Below are 20,921 nucleotides of genomic sequence, written 5' to 3' on the forward strand. Positions count from 1 at the left end.
CTTTTTCCTCTCTGCCAAGGGGGTGTAATCCGCCACATCTCGGTATCCTTGGAGAAGCTGTCAGGGGCACCGTGGGTGTTTGGGTACAAACAGCAGCCCCATGACAGAGCCTGTCTTGCTTCCCCCATGCTGAGAACCATGTGGTATAACTTGTTTTAGCTGCTTAACTGAACGTCCAGGGAAGAACTGGTGCCAGCTGGTTTTTCAAGGATGACTGGAACTAGTTTGTTGGCCCAAACTGGAAACGGCAACCATGGCGGTCTGTACTTGTTCCGCTGTCCTAGAACACAAATCAACTGATTTATGCCAGCCCTGGCCAACTGGTATAGTTGTTTCAGTTGTGGTGTCTGATTGGTTTTACCCAGTTCATCAGTTGAGTTCCAGTTTTAATTAGCTTTACAGGAGAAATTTGGGGCAAGTTACCAGTCAGGAAGGAAATATTTGGCCACAGTTCAGTTTCTGAACCAACCACCATTTCTCGTGACATAAGAGTCTAAGCTTTCCTTAAGTGTATATAAAACATATGTCATGAGCCGCTCGTCTGCTCCTTCTGTGTGCCACGCCCCCTCATCTACCTCGTGTGGAATCCCTGTGTTTACCAACTGTTTCTTGTTGCTGTCATTAGTCCTGTGCATTTAAGTCTGCGTCAGGTATGTTTTCCCCAGTTAAGTCATTGACGTTTGTCCTTTAGGGTATCATGTTCCTTGTTATTTTCCTAATTAAAGTCCTCATTCCCCAACTTCCCGGTTCATTCGCTGCTTCCCCGCTCCGTGCTTGACCCAGGACACATATACCTTTTATTTATTTAAACATTTACCTTTTATATATAAACATACACTGGAGAATTACTTCCATTTGTAAGACACAAGGGGTATAGTTTGTTTCTTTGTGATAAAATGACACAAATGAAAAATAGGATTTAGTGACCTAGTTTTTATACAAACAGGATTCATTCAAACAATTTCATTTAAACAGATACAAGTGATTATATAAAAATAAATGTAAGCCATGGGAAATTAATGATTTTCACATTTTTTTTATATGAATTGTTTTTCATGTTTATTCTTTTGTTCTTTTTCTTAAAATCCGCTTAATGCTTTAATCTAATGTGTACAGTTTGCCTCGAGGAGTTAACTGTAGTTCGCAGCAGACTCCCCCATGCATGAAAGGAATATTAGTCATATGAGATGCAATTTCCAAAGCTGTGTAACAAGACCAAAAAACTCAAAAATTTGAATCTGTTCTGGGAAATAATAAACCTGCAGGTGCTTACAGTGCATCTGCTGACATGGTGTCCCCATTCTCCCCTTCAATAGGCTCCCTGTACTTCTCAGCTGGTAGGACCTTGATTTTATGAGATACCTTTAACGAAATGAGAAATGATTTTGATCATCAAAAATCACGGTAAGGCTGAAAAACTGCCATACCTGAAATTTACTCAAGGGGGCAGCAAAGAGCAAGAGACAACTCATATTTGTAGAAACGGTGTAGGTCTTCAGAATCCCTGGGAGAATGCTTGCCAGCTTTCTAGGAAAACCGGGACAGCGTGTACAGAACTTGGGGCGTTTCGATTGATCCATTGTCTGTTATCTAATCAGATCTGGAGATTATTCTAGGAAGCACAAGGTACACACCGGACCGGATGTCAGACCTCCGCTGAGCACTCACTGCAGTGTCTTCACCAGCCTCTCTTTGGACTCTGGATGTGGACCCATAGGAACATGAAAACAACATGAATACTGAACACAAAGAAAAACGATGCCACATTATAACCAGCTCCCCAAAGGTGTGAGGAAAATACTCACAATAAGCAATATTACTATGGTGTATATAAAAAAAGAAGTATTGGTCAAGGACCGTGCCCATATGATGACTCATTATTATCATCATTATTGTGCTGGTTAAGTCACACAGCACAGATCTTTACAGTAAATATATGTCACTGCACCCAGTGTGGCACTTAACCTTGTTACTGGGCATGACTGTGGATCGTCCCTCTGTCCCCAGCCTGTGGACACAATAGCTCAAGGCTCTCAGCTGGTGAAGATCTCCTGAACATGAAGGTTACAGGTTTGGCCGCTAGCCGACACTTTCAGGGAGTGACCACAAAAGCGCTACGCTCATTCTGTCCCCTTACAAACAATACTCCTGGCGTCAAGCCATCAGTCAAGCTTTCACATATTTCTGGGAAAAGGCGGCAAAGAGGCATTTTCACCACAAAATTTTTAAAGCATTTCCTATAAATGTACTTCAGCACAAACAACAACACGTTACCATAGTTTGGTTACACATGAAAGTTTTGGCACAAAAATGTAAATAAAGGCTAATTGTTTGCTGTAAAATAGCTGGTCTCTCTCCGGGATTGTTTATGTGGGAATCGCTCAGTGACTTCTCATCGGAAGCACATAGCATCACGCTCTCTCGTTGTGGTGGGTCTGTCTTTTCGTTTCCCAGCTCTGTTGCCTCTTGTCAGCTGACCCAACATATGCCAATAAGCTCTAAATTCACGCTCGTGCTAAATGCCCATTTGAGTTGGCCCTCATTTCTTTTATAATGTTTTCCACGATTGGGCGTGTTCAGTCAGAACCTGTTGGAGTTTCTCCTGAACTTCACTAAATTAACTGCGAACACTGGTAAGTTGCCAGCTCTTGGGAAAACTTTGGCGAGTGTGTAAAGGGTTGTAGAGAGTGTACTGACTCCTCCACCTATTCAAGAGCATTACAAAGGAACACAAGTAATAATGCAGCAGATCCTCGTGCTTCGTAATAAATAGAATCTATTTATTCCCGCGTTCTATTTGGACTGTTTTTGCATGAACTTAATAAGAAAAGACTGAAGGGTGAAAGCTGTTGGTTTGCTCAGATGCAGCAAACAAAAGCTAAAGCAGAATAAACATTATCTAACCCAAACTGACTGGGTCAAGGACTGGGTATTTGAGGTGCAAGTTTAGGTAAATATGGACTAGTCTTACTCAATAAAGCTTCTCCAACCTCCTCAACTAACCCAATGCCCAGCGTGTGTGGTGTCACAAACTTAGAGTATTCTGCGATGTTCCCCCCCCCCCCAATTTATTGATCTCTAGTAAGAGGCTTCTCCTTCTGGACTCGGACACGGTCGAGCCTGCAGGCTTCTGGTTTTGCTGGATCCCTTTTCCCTGTTACTTCCTCATTTTAGATTCTGTTGAGAAGACTTTCTAAACCAGTCACCCATCACAGATAAATACATACAGTCCTGACCCAATGATTGCTCATAAAGAACACTGGCCTTAAGTTTGGCATTATAGATCATTCGGAAAATATTTAGGAGGATTGATATTCACTTATATGTGTAGGTCCACCACTACAAAGGCCGTAAGTGCCAAATAATTCAGTGATCCAGGGCAATATTAATTGATTCTGTACTGCACGCGAATTTCTGCTTTGTATTCTATAGTAAGAACCTCGTGTCTTTCACTTTACGAATAGGCTCGGTAAACGTTGTATTTTTAGCTACGTCAATAAAATATCCAGATCGAGAGTAACTGGCGGGTTACATTTGCTATTGAAGGCTAATGACATTTCCTTCATTGTGCTTTTGTAAAGTGACATAATAATCCCACAAGATTTACCGAATAACTTCTAACTCAGTGCGTTACAATTACAAATGCGATCACCTGAAAAACTGATCAGACCAGTCAGCCGATTCTCTCTGTTTAGCAATGTGTAGGATTTAACAATATAGTTTTTACTATATGACTCCTAGTCTAGAAGCGAACGAGTGAGGCGGGGTTAAGTCACTGTTCCGACGCACAGCGGAGTGAAACAGGTACAGTGCCACCTGCGTCTTTTCGCGCCTCCGTTTTTCTACATCTTCTGGTGTCGCTCCATTGGACCATTTCGGGTAGCATCGATTCGGTTTTGGTCCAACTTTTGAACTCTGGATCTCATCTCTCAATATTGACATTCTTGGCATGTAGTGGGCGCGGGTCAATGGCGATTGCACATTAACCACTTGTTGAAAACCCGTCCCAATGCGATCTCGCACTTTTCTGTAGCGCAGTTTTAGGGCTGAATGTCAGGATCTTCCCACGGCGTTTTGGCAAGGTAAGGTCGCCCTTAACTGCGTTAAAACAACGCCCCTGTCTTCCTTTGTGGTATGTCTCTTGAATTGTTGTTCTTGGCCGACCCGATCCAGCGCAAATTACAGCTGGAAATTCCAGCGAGGTCTAAAGTGTACCTGCAGATTTTGCTCCATATAATTGCTTGCTACAAGTGCTATTAGAATGGCACATTTAATTTAGGGACGATATCCATGAGATGTCAGGTGCGCGCGGCATGCATCCTGAAGAATGTGGGTACCTTCATGCAGAAGCAAAACCAGTTAACTTACCTGTGAAAAGATACTCAATGTCTACGTGGACCGCAATGGCGTTCCACAAAGATATCAATGGAGGTGAATCATTGTGTTGCATTATTGAGGACTTTTCAGGTCCATTTTGTAAAAGCAATTTGCCATGTATTCTTTTAGAAAATATCTCGTGCTGGCTGAATTTATCAGTTTATTGAAGAATCAAGGTTAAACTCCGCTCCGCAGTGTAATTGCGGCAAGATGCAGCAACGTACTTATAGTAAAAAAAAACTGCGTAGCACCTTTTATTATGCTGTTACGGAGTAATACAATGCAGTTTTCTTATATTCCTTAGTTTTAGCCTAATTTTATTATCTATCCCTAACGTTTCATGTGTTTGAATTTTCTTATTTGTTAAAAAAAAAAGTTTTAAAACCAAATACGTCAAATTAAAAATATTCTAAAGACATTCAATCCTGTGGCTGTTTGTCTTTCATTAAAACGTGAGCAAAGTTGGCAGACACTGTATGTGCGCCGGGCTCCTACAACGGGTCGGGTTTGCCTTAATAACCTTTGGGATACACCTGTAAATATCCAACGGCAGAATCATCATCCATTAATGTAAGATATATAGAATTATACCGCTGAAAAAAAGACTGTCTGAAGAGGTAAACAGGTTGTCAGTAAAGCGCGTTGATTTATGATGAAATGCCTTTAAAACGACGTTATTCGGATCCACTCCCTGATTTTTTAACTTATCTAAAATAGAAATAGTAGTAAACAAAACGAAAAAAAATAAGCCGCGCTTTGTAATGGAGTGTTTTGTAATGAGGGGAACAATGAGGTCATGGCTGTGCACCTGTGTGCAGGTCGCCACGTCTTGTAAAACAATTGAGTGAAACTGCATGTTATTAGGAACTGAGCCGCGCGTTATTTGCTCGTTATTATTTTTGAGTGAATGGTGACTTTCGATAACGAGCTGGGTCAGGGTAAATAGCGGTAGAGGTTAATGTAGCTCAGCTGCAGACCCTCTCTGGGTACGAGCAGGTTGCTCAGGCCCATCTGCCAGCCCTCTGCTTTGTTCCCATTCCAGGCTGACTGTGAGGACATGGACCCCCGCATCTTTGCACTCCTGCTGCTGTGTGCCAGTAGGCAAGCCCTGACCGTAAGCACGATTCTGGCAAACCTGGGGAGGCCGCCCCTCCCTCTTTCCCTTGTAGACCACCGTCTTTTCAGCCTTGTTTTGTCTCGCTTCCACCAGGGCCAGATAGATTCTCTTTCACAGCATACAGGGGACTTGGGGGTGGGCTGTGGGGGGAATTTCTGCTGGGGGGGTGGGTGACAGTCCAGAGGGAGGCTGTCAGTGGCGGAGTTAACGCTCTGACTGCCAATGCGCAGAGAGGCTTTCTGCGCTGAAGCTTTTCCCAAATGCATGTGTGCATGTAAGCCAGGTGTGTGAATCACCCCCTCCCAGATTCAGAGCAGTGGTCCAAAGCCTGGTTCTGGTGGGTGGGTTTATATTTGAATGAAACATGTTTATAATGAGTGAGTGTAGAAGCTGGTATACAACTTAATATTTGAAATGCAAAAGTCTATTTATTGAGGGGGGGCGGCATGGGGGTGCAGTGGTTAGCACTGTTGCATCACACCTCTGGGACCCGGGTTCGAGTCTCCACCTGGGTCACATGTGTGTGGAGTTTGCATGTTCTCCCCATGTCATCGTGGGGTTTCCTCCGGGTACTCCGGGTTCCCCCCACAGTCCAAAAACATGCTGAGGCTAATTGGAGTTGCTAAATTGTGTGTGGGTGAATGGTGTGTGAGTGTGCCCTGCGATGGGCTGGCCCTCCATCCTGGGTTGTTCCCTGCCTCATGCCAATTGCTTCCAGGATAGGCTCCGGACCCCCCGTGACCCAGTAGGATAAGCGGTTTGGAAAATGGATGGGTATTTATTGAGGGGGATGAAGGAAGACAAATCCCCCTTCCCTCAGGTGCACGGTAGCATTTAAAGTATATCCCTTCTGTTGCCACCCCCGCCCAGGTCTGGGGGGTAACAGACCTCTCCACCCCCCCTGACACCACGCCTGTCCCCACGGACGAGCACGGCGTGGAATGTGGCAGCCGGCGGTTTGGCCAGGGGGCCAAGCGAGCTGTGGGGGCCGCGGTGACAAAGCTGGGGCTGCAGCTGTTGGAGAAGATGGAGATTGGAGCAGAGCAGCCCAACGTCATCCTGTCGCCGCTCAGCATCTCCCTGGCCCTGTCCCAGCTGGCCCTGGGTGAGCATTCTGGAGTGTGGGTGGTGTCCCTCTCCTCCAGGACCACTGGAGAGTGTTGGATAATCGCGTATGTAATTTTTAGGCCACTTCATTTTATCGCTATACGTTATATATTAGCTTTTGCAGTTGTATCCCTCCTGCTCCAGCGCTGTTCCCTTAGGAAGATCCTTGCCGGTAAACAACATCTGTGATTCCTTTCTGACTGGGCCAGTAGAACATTGTGGATCCTAACCCGTCAGACATGCAGTTCTCTAGGAATCCAGTCTGACAGTCCTGCTTCAGCACCGCATCTGTTATGTCAGCACAGAAAAACAGTAATGAAAACATCCATCGTTAAGTAGTTGGAACGCTGGCCCTAGGATGCTGTATGTGTATGTGGCCAGAAGGTGCTGCAGTGGCTAAGGCAATTGAAGTTTGACTGAAAAGGTTGTATGTTCAAATCCTAGAGACTTTGGTATGTAGTCAGAAACCTTGGTGGTCCCAGGGTGAATGACACAGCGAAAGGAGCGACGTTGACTTTGTCTGATGGGGTCTTCCGTACTCTCCAGGGGCGAGGAACGAGACAGAGGCACTGTTGCTGGCCTCACTGCATGCCCAGGATCTCCCCTGCTATCACTGGGCTTTACGGGAACTCGTCCAGCACCTGAGTGGCCACGCCCTGCAAGTGGCGTCGCGCATGTACCTGAAGCCAGGTGAGCAGCAGAGGCACAAAAGGGAGTCAGATTGGCTTGTGGGAGTTTTACTTTTACAAAAATGTTCTGAGGGCAGAAGGAAAAATGATTGGTTCAGAGAGTTAACATCTGATTGGTTGGACCCACCTGCTCTACAATCTGATTTGCTATCTCCCTGAACCAATAATTTTTTTCTGCCCTCAGAACTTTTTGTGTAAGTACAACTCCCAGGAGTGTCAAAGTGATGGAGGGCACCATATGGTTTCCGTGGAAATAGTGGTAGAGAGGATGAAAATGGCTAACAAAAAAAGAATTCCCAGTCCGGGAGGCTCACTGTTCAATGAGATTCATTTTAAAAACTTAATCTAATTAATTTAACAAGAAGGGACCCAGTTTACATTTTCCATAATCATTAATAACATGTTGATTGGGTCAGGGTTTTCATTGTGAAAGTATTTTCTGTAAATATTTGCATGCTAATTCACATTAATTGATGTACTTAATTAACCTGATGATGTAAGTGCACCTCCTGGATGGCAGAGAGATATTCTACTGGGAGAGCAAGGTGGCCCAGAGCTGAGTTTACTGACCCGATCTGTGCTGGCCTCAGGGTTTGAGCTTAAGCAGGACTTTGTGGACGAGTCCCTGCGCATTTACTCATCTGAACCTGCGCCACTGGTGGGTCTGGAGGAGGTGAACCAGTGGGTGGAGAATGCCACCCAGGGCCGCGTCACTCGCTTCCTGTCCAGCCTGCCGGTCAATGTTGTCCTGATGCTGGTCAACGCCGTGCATTTCAAGGGTGAGTTCCCTCTATCCCGCCTGCTCATCCCTTCCTGTGTTGCCTGAGGGATTTCCCTACATGTCTGCTTCGAAACTCTTCACTTCATTTTATCTGAATGCCACAATTTATGGCTTTTAACAACTTCCTTAGTTGACGCTGTTGAGTCTTGAGATCTTCCCAGATTAACGCACAGGATTCCCACAGGAGAATGGCAGGCACGCTTCGATCCCCAATTAACCTCCCGCGACCTCTTCTACATCGACAGCAAGAACATGGTGCATGTCGACATGATGCTGGGCCCTAAGTACCCGCTGAGCGTGTTGATGGACAAAGAGCTTGGTGCTCAGGTGGGCGTGTCCTCCTGGTTTTTACCATGTGACTTACAAAAGGGCCAGTCGTTTCGCTGAATCAGTAACCCCTCCTCCTTCCAGGTGGCTCGCTTTCCCTTCAAAGAAGAGATGAGTTTATTGGTGGTCATGCCCATGTCGGAGGAGCTCAATGTTTCAGCCATGGCGGCCCGCCTCGACCCTGCTGACCTCTACGACCGCCTGCCCCGCGAGACAAGTATGCGTGTAAAACTGCCCAAATTCAGGCTGGAGGACACCCAGGACCTCCAGGAGGCGCTCACCAGCATGGGTAAGGTCACCACCTGAACTTGGGGGCCAGATGGTTGCAGGTTCTTCTGGGTATCAATGAATTGTGCTTTGTGTGAGTCTGGCCAAGTGAGGCCTGCATAAGCGAGAATGTGCACTTTGCCTGCCAGTGTCATCATGGCCTCTTGCTATCCAGGGTTGGTGTAAAGAACTTTTCATTCTCCTCTTGGGCTTTCTTACTTTTTATATGAAGTAATTTAATTATTTATCGATGTGTAGCAGGGTTCTGTGATTTGAGCCTTGGTTATGTGCCATACTGACTGGTGCAATTTAGCATATAGCACCATTCAAAAGTCTGGACGCACCTACTGAACATCCTTTGATTTTCAACCCTCCAAAAGGCATCTCGAGTGCTGCATTATTGTGTAAACAAAGAAAGACATGGAGTGCTGTAGCAGATGACCTGGCCCCCACAATCCCCCCCCCCCAACCTAAAACTTACAGAGCCGGTCTGGGATGAGTTGGATCAAAGAGTAAGAGTTAGGTAGCCAACTTGTTTCCAGAACTTGTGGAAACTCCTTCAGTGCTGTTAGAGAAGCAATCCAGGTGGCTACATCTGGTAGCCAGTTCAAAGAACGCCAAGAGTCGGCAATGCTGGCATCAAAGCAAAAGGAGGCTGATTTGAGGAGTCTAATATCGAAGAAAACTTCGAGATGTTGAACACTTCTCTTGATCATTGAAATATTTGATATATATTATCTCATTCTCTCAAACCCTTTACTGTAAACTGAATAAGGTGGCTAAAGTACAGACAAATGCATTTAAAGCAGGTGTGTGCAGATTTTCCACTGCTGTTGCGTTCGTCTCCTTGCCGCACTCTATGCCATGCTGACTCCTGTATGCCCCAGGTATGGGGCAGCTCTTTGTGGCGCCGGACCTGTCAGGCATCGCCGATGGCTTCCTGCAGGTGTCTAGTGTGCAACACAAGTCCAGCATAGAGCTCCACGAGGAAGGGGCCGAGGCGGCTGCCGCCACCGCCGTCATAGTCTCCCGCTCCAACCCCACCTTCGCCGTCAACCAGCCGTTCTTCTTCGCCCTCATGGACGACGCCACACGCACACCCCTCTTCCTGGGCGTGGTGACCAACCCCAACCCTGGAGCCGACGCTATCACCATGCAGGGCGACCGGCCTGAAAACGTCACCTTTCCTCACGACAATGAATTTGATGGCATGCAGTTCAGCCCGCCCAAAGAAAACTGACTGCCGAGAAGGTGGAGGGAGGGAGAGAGAGAGAGAGCACGCAATTAACCTGACGATGTGCTACCCTCCTTTAGCCATCAGGGGGAGCACAAGACAGACACAAATACACCAGTGATGGTTTTCTAACGTCAAAATCCAGTCTGAGTGAAATATGGATTGTAGGGGTCCCTCCTTACCCTTTTAGAAAATCAGCCCCATGCTACTTAATTACATTTAATTTATATTAACCAGTCTACTGTTTAATTTCCTTACTGTACTGAAATTTCGAGGAAATGCATTTGAATTGAATTAGTGCAGTTACACTGACGTCAGTGTAACACTGCTGTGTTGGGAATAGCTGTAGAATTTTTAATGTCTCTTGTAAAAAATAAGTTTCACTTTGAGGATAGCTTCACTTAGTATTTGATTTTTAGAGTGCTTCGGCGAATCCCATGAAAACACACACTCACACAACACAAAAACATTACACCACTGGTATAGACATACTTGTACGTGTTAAATGACTGGTTGTTTGTTTGAATTTTTTTTGTCCGGAAATGTTTGTAGCTTTTTGTTTATTTTGTTGATGATAACACACATAATGTTCATTTTCTCTGGAATTTCAAAACTGTGGCTTGTTAAAGCACATTTGTTATATTATTGATTAAAAGAAAGTAAGAACGTAACCATGACTCATCCCCTTCCAAATCTACGGCTCGTAGACAAACATCGTGAATCAAAATAACTGGCCAACACATTTTTGATGACCAGCAAAACACTGCACCACAGAAAATGGCCTGCCCTTCCACTTCCGAATCTAAAATCTATTTTTAGCGGACGGGACTTCTTGTAGGGCCTGGGCCAGTGGAAGGTTATCATCATACAAACTGACCACTGAACGCACCGATATGACTCAGCTGCTGGAAAACAGACCTTGCCCTGGGTTACTCTTTAAAGTGAATAACAAAAATGGAAGCTCTGTGCAATTGTTTGACGTTGAGTATAGGAACAAATTTAGAATGATAACGGCAAGTGCTGATTCAGTTTGTTTTTTGGTCTGCAGGTATATCATTTGATGTTTAAAACTCATCGTTACGGTGGATAGACCGTCTAATGTGTTTAATAGTTACATGGGCTGATTGCTAGGATTAGTAATTTGTCCTCAACTTTGGTGCGTTTTATTTGAATCATAAGTCGATGGCGATATAGCTCTGAGAAGTTTATACCAGGGGCGGACTAAATTCTCTGGGGATGGGGGGTAGGCTAATGTGTCTAACGAGGGATTTAAAAACGATGGAACATCAATAATATGCTAATCAAAGCGTGGGGTACCAGCGGTAAAACTTACCGACCGGGGTGCCAACGGGAGTGACGTCGGTAATATTCGCTGATAGGGGGGAGAGGGGGAATCTCGATCGGCCAAATGTAAGACCGATATATTATTACAGGTTATCTTATTACAGATTGTTATATAAATGGTTTAGAGTGGACATTTGTTCTATGTATTTTGTAACTTAAAAAAGCCGATATCAGCAGGGGGGCAGGTCCAGGGCTATTCGCTGCCCCCCCAATTTCCGCTATATGTTTTTTACTTTGGGCTCTACAATTTCAGGTGATCCGTGAACTTGTATGAGAAAACTTATGTCTTTCTTTTTATTAACCTCTAAATGAAATTTTGCATGTCCTTCAATTATGAATGTAGGCAACGAGCCTCTGTGAGTATTACGAGAAAGGCTCTATTTGACTTTACCAGACTGCCGAAAAAAGGTTTAAGAGCCCCAAGTTTATAACAACACAACAGTGACTTGGATCGCCGTGGGCGTTCGTAAGTTTAATGTGAACCTTCTACCCCAACGCCCAGAAACCAGACTCTACATTTATTCTAAGAACAACGAACAAATGACAACGCATTTACGTCTCGGCATAATTGAGGATAACTAACGGTTAGACCAAATAACTATTTTCGAGACGACACACTTATTACGATATCCTTTCATTGGTAATGTTTATTGTTATTTACGTTTTGTGACTCTAATTTGGTAACTTTACCACCGAAAGTGGTAAAGAAAGTGGTGATTACAAAACCAGTTTGTTCAACCCGAGGAATACGATTTTGGGGAAAAGGCATTTTCTTACCAGCTGCAAATTTGCTCATATATTTTGGTTATATGCATTGCTGATCTCCGATTATGACATATAGAGACGCTTCTTCACTTTAAGTGGTATAGAAATTTTAAAATTGCACAAAACTGTAGAATCCGTGCTAAATTCGTGCCCCAGCGTGCCAAAGCCCCATCCTCCACGCAACAGATAGCACCAGCTGACGTCACGGCCCAGCCCAGGGCGGCGTATAGTGTGGGACCAGGGAATAAAGCAATGCGCCCATCTATTATCAACAGTTACGCGGAGGCAGCTAGTCGAGAGCGAGCAGAAACGCACCCGACAATCCCCGCTTGCAGGTTAGTCCTTACAATACATTGAATGTCCTCTGAAAATGCACCGGTACTAAACTCTTTTAAAGTCATTATCAATTTTGCGAAGGATACCTAGAAACTCCCACAATGCATTTGGTTGGTTCGTTTCTTATCTGTTTATTTTTTTGTGTTCATATGCCGATCACCATTTAAAAGGAAGATTTACTGGACCGTAAAATTGCACATTTAAAACAAACGAGTTCTCATAAGTATTTAAAACACACTTTTTAAAAAACTTCCTGTCTAGGTAAATGTTCTGATACAATTGGACGGATGAAAAGCATCTTATGCATATTATGTCTGATATCCATGCGTTTTGGTTTTAAGGTGCTCGGAAATGTGGGCAAATCTTGGCGGAGACGGTTCACTTTCAATGGGAAAGCACGAGCTTTGCTTTGCATGCTTTTCATTTTTAGACTCAGTAATTATTTCCATACCATTTCCTTAGTGGGCCAGTCTAAACAAACCAGTAACGCAAGAAACACATTATTAATCCTGGAGCCCCTCGGAGGAGCCCAATCAATCAAAGTGCAATTATCTTAAAGGGGTAAAAAGTTGAAAAGTTCAGGAATTATATGACCTGTAATTAGTGCTCACGTGGCAGAGCAGTAAATCTTCCATGTTGTGCTGACAGTTAAAAAATGACCACAACTGCTTTCACTGGACTGGTGTCAGGCCGCTGTGTGTGAATTTGAGCCGTCAGTCTTGGGGGGGAGGGTCTGGGCAGACCTCTTCCCTTAACAGGAAAACCCAGTAGGAGCTAGATGACATCCAGATGTTTTGAAGGGAGGGGCAAAGAGCCACATCTGGGGAGGATACATACGTCCATTTTCCAAACACCCCTTCTCCGAGAATCCTGCTGCTTTTTACAAGCTGGAGGGGATGGGCGAGAAGAGAGGGCATGGATAGGGGGGTGGGAGGATGTGTGTGGGCTAGCTTTTGGCAAGATGTTGTTCACTGACACCTAGAATCCATTACTGCTCATGTCAGTCGGCCTGTGAATCCTCAGAGATTCTTTGGGCTGGGTGCGTTCAGATGGGTCAGTGCCCCCAAATCTGTTAGGTGTCCCTCATGAAACCGCGGCGATGACCTGTCAGCCGTCGGCTCTGCTTGCGGCGGTGTGATCACCTAGAAAGTGGACTAAGAACGCAGCTGTGGTCGTGCCTGATATAGGGATGTGCTTCAGACACACAGAGGCGGACGCAGCAAGAGAAGCGGGAATCAGACACCGGAAAGGACACGATTAACCGTAGCATCGAAACCATTACGGCTGTGTTTGATGTCCAAGGCTTGGAATCTGCAGAAACGCATGAGAAACACACAAAATTTACATGCATGGGTTGGTAGCACAGTGTTTAGCACTGATGCCTCACACCTCTGGGACCAGGGTTCGAGTCTCTGCCACGGCTCCATGTGTGTAGGGTCTGCATGTTCTCCCTGTGTTGTTGTGGGGTTTCCTCAGGGTTCTATGGTCCCCCCCCCTCCACAGAGTCTAAAAACACGCTGCCCTGAATCGGAGATAACAAATTGCCTGTAGATGTCAATGGTGTATGTGTGTGTGCCCTGTGATGGGTTGGTTCCCCATCCAGGGTTGTGTCCTGCTTTGCTCCCAGAATGTCTGGGATAGTCTCTGGTCTCTGGACCCCCCCCCATACACAACCCCAAGCAGGATAAGTGGGTACAGAAAATGCATGGGTTTATGTGTGCAGTCTGCAAGGGGCACTGAGTTGGGATATAGAAGCTGCTGTGGGAGGGGCCAAGCCTCCACAGCTCACTGTTTGGCCAACGGTGCTGTGGAAGCAGTGTCTCCATTAGACCTGTTTACTGGAGGATCTGGCAAACAGACTATGGCAATGGCAGTAATATTACACTCTCCTGGGTTTCGGTAAATCCTTCTTGCAGCTATTTGAAGCCGAAGTTGAAAATGAGCCTGGGGTATTTCATGTAGTGGTTTTTTCAGAGACCACTATGTGGTTTCTAACCACAGATGTACAAAAGTAATAAAACAAAGAAGTATTGTCCCCTATTTTTCAAGACAGGGATGATTAATTATGGTGCATGCATACCTAAGGCTGCTGTCCCCCTCTCCTTTCCACAGGCCTGTCTTACCCACTGGTGGAGCCATGATGCAGAGAACGGCCTTCCTCTTGTGTGTCACTGCGCTCTTCTCCTCCTCCCTTGCCCAGCAGGTGGCGCCACACTCTCACACCCATATCTCCACCTACCTCTCTCTCTCTGATATTTGAAATGCCAAAGATGGTGTTGTCAATCACCATGCACATTTCACTCCTCTTATGTCCATATTGTAAGGGCAGTAGTTTGTGACTATGCTTAGCACACGAGTGTGCGATTTAATTTCTCTCTCTTCTTTTTCTGGTCTTCTCTGGATCTCAAAGCCGGCCGCAGAGGAGGAAGAGGCGGAGGACGAGATCCCCGTGGAGCTGTTCACCACGCCCACCTCCAAGATGGCCGCCGCCACATCCGACTTCGGCTACAACTTGTTCCGCCAGATGGCCGGGAGCGACCCCAAGGCCAGCGTGCTGCTGTCGCCCATCAGCGTCTCTGCAGCCCTCACACAGCTCTCCATGGGTGAGCCGGGACCCCTCGCCTGGCAGATAATGCCTTTTAAGTCACGGCTCTGTCGGGGGATGGGGACTTTTGCATAAGTACATTGGAATGCTTGCTCTTCTTAAGAGACACACACAGACACACACTTGATGGTTAAGCACAGGTTCTGCTATTTATCTGGGGGTTGGGGGCCTTGGTCAAGGACTCAGCAGAGGTGTGGCTGTCCTGCTGAGGTTTGAACCGGTGACCCTCCACTCACAGCCACAGAGGCACTGGAACACAAGCCCCCTCGTTTCACTTACTTCAGCTTTTAAGTCATGGTTGCACAATGTTATGAATCTGATTTTATCACCTGCTATGGCCCTGTCTGTGGATGTATCATGAAGGTCACAAATTGTTCTCCCATTCCGCTAATGACAGCCTCTCCCCCCTTGCAGGGGCGTCCTCTGAGTCGGAGAGGCAGCTGTACCGGGTGCTGCGCTACCACAACCTGTGGGACCCCCAGCTCCACAACACACTGCGCGACCTGCTGGTCTCCCTGCGCACCCCCGACAAGGGCTTCAGCTCCGCTGCCCGCGTTTTCATAGAGCGCAGTGAGTGTGAGCCGTGGGCAGCATCTCGCCTGCCGCTGGCAAGACGATCCCCGCTAACGATTTCCCATTATGGAAACGTTCATTCAGAAGTGGATTGCTCCAGTCCAAAAAGTAAAAATCCGGATCTGGATTTCGTCTCAACCAACCAGTTGAGTATAAAACATAACAGTCACAGAGTACACAACTGGTTGGTTGAAACAAAATCTTGGTCTGGATTTTTACTTTTTGGACCTAAACTATTCTGTTTATTTAATGTTATGATAACAGTATGATAACATTCAAATTGGCCAATTTCCCTGGTGTTCCTAAAACATTATTCTATTACAACTCAGACTAATACTATAGAAACAAACCAAAGGGCAGAGTGCGGCAACAAGTAACACTCTCATTTTCACATCTCAAACGTCATGGGTTCAAGACTGGATGGTGTGTCTGTAGTATATACATATTGCACTTTTATAAAATAATATTTTACCATAAAACAATATTTTTCAACATTAATTGTGTTAAAAGGCTGGTCAGATAATAATTTTATGGTGCTGAAATGGGCAGAACATTTGTTAAAATGTACAGCTTGGAAATATCATTCGATTAACGTTATAGTAAGAACGTTCTCTGCCAGCATTGAGTAGACTGTCATGTAATGTTGGCTAAAGTTCTAGGAATCTTCCTTGTTAGCTGGAATGAAACTAACGGGACTGGATGCTACATGCTTTACTCTGTATTCATCTATACAGAAAGGTAGTCTAAGTTAGTCCCACTCATAAACCACTGCTAAGGACTAAGTTAGTCCTTCACTTAAACCACAGCACAAGACTTGGTTGCCTGGGCACCATGAGAAATGATGCATTGCCATTCTGTTCCGGATTCTTTTCGCCCCCATGGGTGTCCTATATTAGACCGGATCAAGTACTGAACTGTAATCCATCTATATATTAATTTTCTTTAATTTATCCAGTACAGGATTACGGTGAGACTGTAATCTATTCTAGGAAGCACTGGGCATAGCACTTTGGGGAACTTGGAATGTGATGCTGGGAGCTGTAATAATCAGTGGGAATGTCCCAGTCAAACTTGCTTTTGAAAGTATCTCTGCAGTAAGATCATAAATAATGGTTCTTACATTGGTTGTCCAGCTTAAAGAAACCAGTAGCAGAGTTAAAGTTTCATGTGCCCCATGGAGTGTAGCACTCTATAAAAACAATGTTACTATGAGTCATCATCATGATGCTCTATACTGCCACATGCAGCTACAGTTTTGTAACTGCATCAGTCTTCAGTGCCATAGTTATATCTTTGATAAGCCACTGCCTGGAGTAACAGCAGAATTCAATCCATGATGAACTGATGGGGGAAAAGGCATATTTTCAGATCATAATGTGTGAATATATCTTTCTTTGCCTACCTTTATGACTCCCACTGTGACCAGGGCTGCGAGTGAGACTAGACTACCTGAACGCAGTGGAGAAGCAGTATGGCGTGCGACCCAAAGTGCTGTTCGGCTCCGTTCGGGACGTGAAGGAAATCAATGACTGGGTCAAGCAGCAGACGGGAAGCAAAATGGACCGCTTCCTAACCTCACCGTTTCCCCGTGGTCCTGGACTGGTATCGCTGAGTGCTGGCTACTTCAAAGGTCATCTGGAGCACACACCCTTGTGTTTTTATAGCTTCTCTGACACTTTTATCTGACTGTCTTGCAGTTTTACACATCCAGTTAGCCGGATCTTTTGCTGCTCTCTGCTGCCCCTGGTGGACAGCTCAAAGTACAACATTTACTGCATAGTATACCTGCCGTTAGTGATGCACATTATTAATGCCAGTTACTTATGATGTATGTCAAAGGTTAGTACAGTGACAGCAGATGACCTGCATGTACTGTTCTATTGACAGGACGGTGGGTCACCCGGTTTACCCAGAGTGGGAAATTGGAGGACTTCAATGTGGAGGGAGCATCACCCGTCAAAGTGGCCATGATGAAGGAGGACAGATACCCCATTAAAATGGGTGTTGACTCAGACCTGGGCTGTACGGTGTGTATCCTCCATGGCCTCGTTCTCCCTTAGGCCATGTGCCGTCTTTTTTTGCGCTTCAGGATTGCATCCAGCCTCTCAGTTATGGCGTATTTTCATTCTGATGCTTTCTATTGATTATTACTAGAATAATCCAGATACTGTCAGTCTCTGGGAAGAGTCAGTACTGCACCAATGCTCTCTTTAAGGGTCTGTTAGATGTCCCTGTTTGTTTTCGGAGCACTGAAGTCAGAAGACGAGCTGTTATGTTGCGGCAATGCCTTCAGGGATGTAACAGTTCTCCATTTATTGACAGAAAGGTTTTAGAAGTTCCCACTGTGCGTTTTTGTGGTGTTTTCACAGGAGCTGGTGATCCGTCGTATTCCCCCTTCCCATTTCGACAGAAAGCCCTTTAAATACAGCTACCCCCCTCCTTTCCAGATCGCCCAGGTGCCGATGGACGGTGAGGTCAGCATGATCTTCTTTCTGCCGGACGAGGTTACCACCAACACCTCGCTGATCGAGGAGGCCCTGACGGCCGAGTTCGTGCAGGACCTGGCCATGACACTGCACCCTGTCCGGGTTGAAGTCACGCTCCCCGTGCTGAAGCTCAGCTACTCCACTGATCTGCTGACCTCGCTCTCCAACATGGGTGAGTATCATCGCTGCAAACTACATAACCTTCTGTGGCCTTTTCCTACTTATGCAAATAAAGATCATTAGCGACTAGCGAAATTTTCTCAATTTATATACAGATGCTCCTCACTTTACAGTGGTTTAAGATATTTTGACTTTACGATAGTGTGATAGTGATGCACATTCAGTTGTTGTCAGACTCTGAATTTTGATGTGTTCCCAGGCTAGCTATATACCGTTCCATACTTTCTGCTGATGCTGGGGCGAAGGTAGAGTCCAACTGCTTAGGAGGAAGTTTGATATTGAGAGTGGGGGTATAACTTACATGCAAAGGTCCATTTTTTTTCAGTGGATGAATGAAGTCACATTTAATATTTGGGGTTCACCCTCCGCTGTCCGCCAGGCTCTACATAGGCACACTTCCAGTCTCCATGAATCACGAGCATAAACAACTCATACAGTGTTTAACATGGTATTGTGGGGTATTTATTTCTGTTTTTAGCCAAGCAGTACTTTTTAATGATTGGATAAACTTGTACTCATTTATGTATTTGCCAATTACTGTTATTTAGTTATGGTAGTTATTTGTTTATTCAGTGACAGTGGTTATTTATTTAGTATATGATATCATATTCCACTTACGATGAGTTCTTTAGAACGTGTCCCCATCGTAAGTCGAGGAGCACTTCTAAAGCTAAATGTACAGGAATTACCTTCAATAATTCCCCTTATAAATGTAGCCAGAAATAAATTTCATGGGGTGTCCGGCAACCAGAGTTGGGTAATGCAGGTCCCGAGAGTAAAAGTCCAGACCAAGATTTTGTTTCAACCAACCAGTTGAGCATAGAGTCACAGAGTACTGAACTGGTTGGTTGAAACAAAATCCTGGCCTGGGCTTTTACTCTCTGAACCTGAATTACCCAACTCTGCCAGCAACCTACTGATAGGTCCCCCTTGGTAGATTTTGGCAACTGTGGAGGGGTCAAATCAGTAATTTTACTACCCATCTATGAGCCTGTTCAGAAGCTTTGGTTCATAATTAGTACTGGTGCCAGTGCCGAATTAATTCGAATTTGCCTCTCCCCCAGGCCCGTCTGATTGGCTAGCTCAGACCGACCTGCAGAAGATCAGCACCCAAGCAATCAAGGTCAGCACGGTTCGCCACAAGGTGGCGATGGAGACAGCCCCGGAGGGCAGCCAGTACCCAAACTTCCAGCCCAGCACCAGCAACCAGGCACTGGCTATATCCTTCCGTGTGGACCGTCCGTTCATCTTCCTGGTGCGCGATGAGAAATCGGGGGCGTTGCTGCTCATTGGGAAAGTACTGAACCCGCGCAACCTCTGAGGAGGAAGGCTGCTCCTCTCTTAGTGCATATGTACACACACACACAGGAGATTTGACCCAACAGACACATGTACTTTGGCACCTGGTAACACTCAGCTCCGAGCATATGACAGAAAGTGACATAAGCCACACGCAGACATGCAGATGTGATGCAAAACCTGTAGTCGGCTGCAATGTCATTCCCAGCGACACCATGCCAAGCCCTACATTTATTTCATAATCTTTCTTATGCTTATAATGTGTATGTGTCATATTGACCCCAGAAACATTTTTTTGGAAAAAAATAGCTGTAGATAATGGCCATATTGTCTCGTCTGGTCTTCTCAACCATGCCACTTGTGCAATACACCCGAGAACAGTATGTATGTGCATGAATTTTGCCTAGGGAACATATTTGTTTGTGAAAACTTGTCCATCTGGAACTGTAGAATCACTGACACATTTGCAAAAGCCAGATGTTCAGAAAACAGGACACATGCCAATGTGGAAAGGATGTCGCTACAGAGATGTAAAAAAAAGTAACAGAAATAAAAAAAAAATATGGTTTTTGTTTATTTTATATTGATTTTGAGACAAACATGGAACTCCGGAAAGAAACCCCCTGCTTTGTATATTTAATCATTGGTTTGTATATGAAACGCTCTCCCCTCTCACACAGCTACTAGTCTTTGGAGATGCCTGCAATGGGTGGGATTAACACAAACTGTCAATCACTATTTGGAACCAATAAAGTAACCAATGGCAAGCAGAGGTGACTTTTGTCATGAGTTACTGAAGCAAAAAGTACTTGAATGGATAACAGATCACCTCCCATTCTGTGCTATCGGCTCTTCAGGCAATTTGTAGCAGGGTTGTACATGGTGCAGTTGATGATGCGTATAGGATTTAAATTCGGTTTTGACCAGGCTATGGGTTCATGGACACTCGGGGTGTGAGCTGGCAATTGAGTGGCTGTATGTGAATCTGCTGCGAGCCTGATGGATTGTGCAGCTCAGATGTCAGCCTGTCCAGATGGATCTGTTTATGGGTGGGTGTGTATTGGGTATCTACGGTCACTGTTACTACAGCCTAGAAACATACACACAGAAACATTGCCACATGTGTGTACATTTCCAGACAGCTGTTTCACCATTTTCTGGAAATTATGCGTTATGGGAAACCGTCCCATAACCATCCCATAATACAGAGTGGCAGAGCTGGTTGGTAATGCTGACTCACTTCCATCCTCTTTCCATCCCCGGTGCCTGATCGTCTCGGCTCTGTCCCACATGGACGTGGCACCCCTCTTTGGAAGCACACAGGCTTCCTGCTTTGTCCTCATTTCATCATCTGCTTAGCGCACCGCTGCGCGAGCAGACAGCATATGCTCACCCAGCAGGTACTAAAGGCATATAAGCTTCGGAAGTATGAAA

General features: G+C 45.4%; 2 protein-coding genes and 1 long non-coding RNA gene across 3 annotated transcripts; 2 read left to right on the plus strand and 1 right to left on the minus strand.

Annotated features, from left to right (window-relative positions):
* LOC125712964 (uncharacterized) lies at window positions 1-3,888 on the minus strand. Its single transcript, XR_007383428.1, has 4 exons — window positions 3,790-3,888; window positions 1,635-1,699; window positions 1,274-1,362; window positions 1-280 (listed from the first exon to the last, which is right to left on the minus strand). It is a non-coding gene; the product is annotated as an uncharacterized LOC125712964 (long non-coding RNA).
* Window positions 3,889-3,904: 16 nt separating this feature from the next.
* On the plus strand, window positions 3,905-10,570 carry LOC125712956 (alpha-2-antiplasmin-like). The gene is made up of 8 exons (XM_048983596.1): window positions 3,905-4,082; window positions 5,420-5,491; window positions 6,365-6,599; window positions 7,148-7,291; window positions 7,881-8,069; window positions 8,256-8,398; window positions 8,483-8,687; window positions 9,553-10,570. Exons 2-8 carry the CDS (start codon window positions 5,435-5,437, stop codon window positions 9,903-9,905), a joined length of 1,326 nt encoding a protein of 441 aa, XP_048839553.1. The 5' UTR covers window positions 3,905-4,082; window positions 5,420-5,434; the 3' UTR covers window positions 9,906-10,570.
* A 1,632-nt stretch (window positions 10,571-12,202) lies between these two features.
* On the plus strand, window positions 12,203-20,257 carry serpinf1 (serpin peptidase inhibitor, clade F (alpha-2 antiplasmin, pigment epithelium derived factor), member 1). The gene is made up of 8 exons (XM_048983594.1): window positions 12,203-12,343; window positions 14,457-14,547; window positions 14,755-14,947; window positions 15,364-15,519; window positions 16,949-17,152; window positions 17,410-17,549; window positions 17,970-18,180; window positions 19,253-20,257. The coding sequence occupies exons 1-8, from the start codon at window positions 12,261-12,263 to the stop codon at window positions 19,507-19,509; spliced, it is 1,335 nt and encodes a 444-aa protein (XP_048839551.1). The 5' UTR covers window positions 12,203-12,260; the 3' UTR covers window positions 19,510-20,257.
* Window positions 20,258-20,921: the final 664 nt, after the last annotated feature.

The sequence above is a fragment of the Brienomyrus brachyistius genome, chromosome 18, assembly GCF_023856365.1.
Source record: "Brienomyrus brachyistius isolate T26 chromosome 18, BBRACH_0.4, whole genome shotgun sequence".
In the NCBI taxonomy this organism is placed as follows: Eukaryota; Metazoa; Chordata; class Actinopteri; order Osteoglossiformes; family Mormyridae; genus Brienomyrus; species Brienomyrus brachyistius.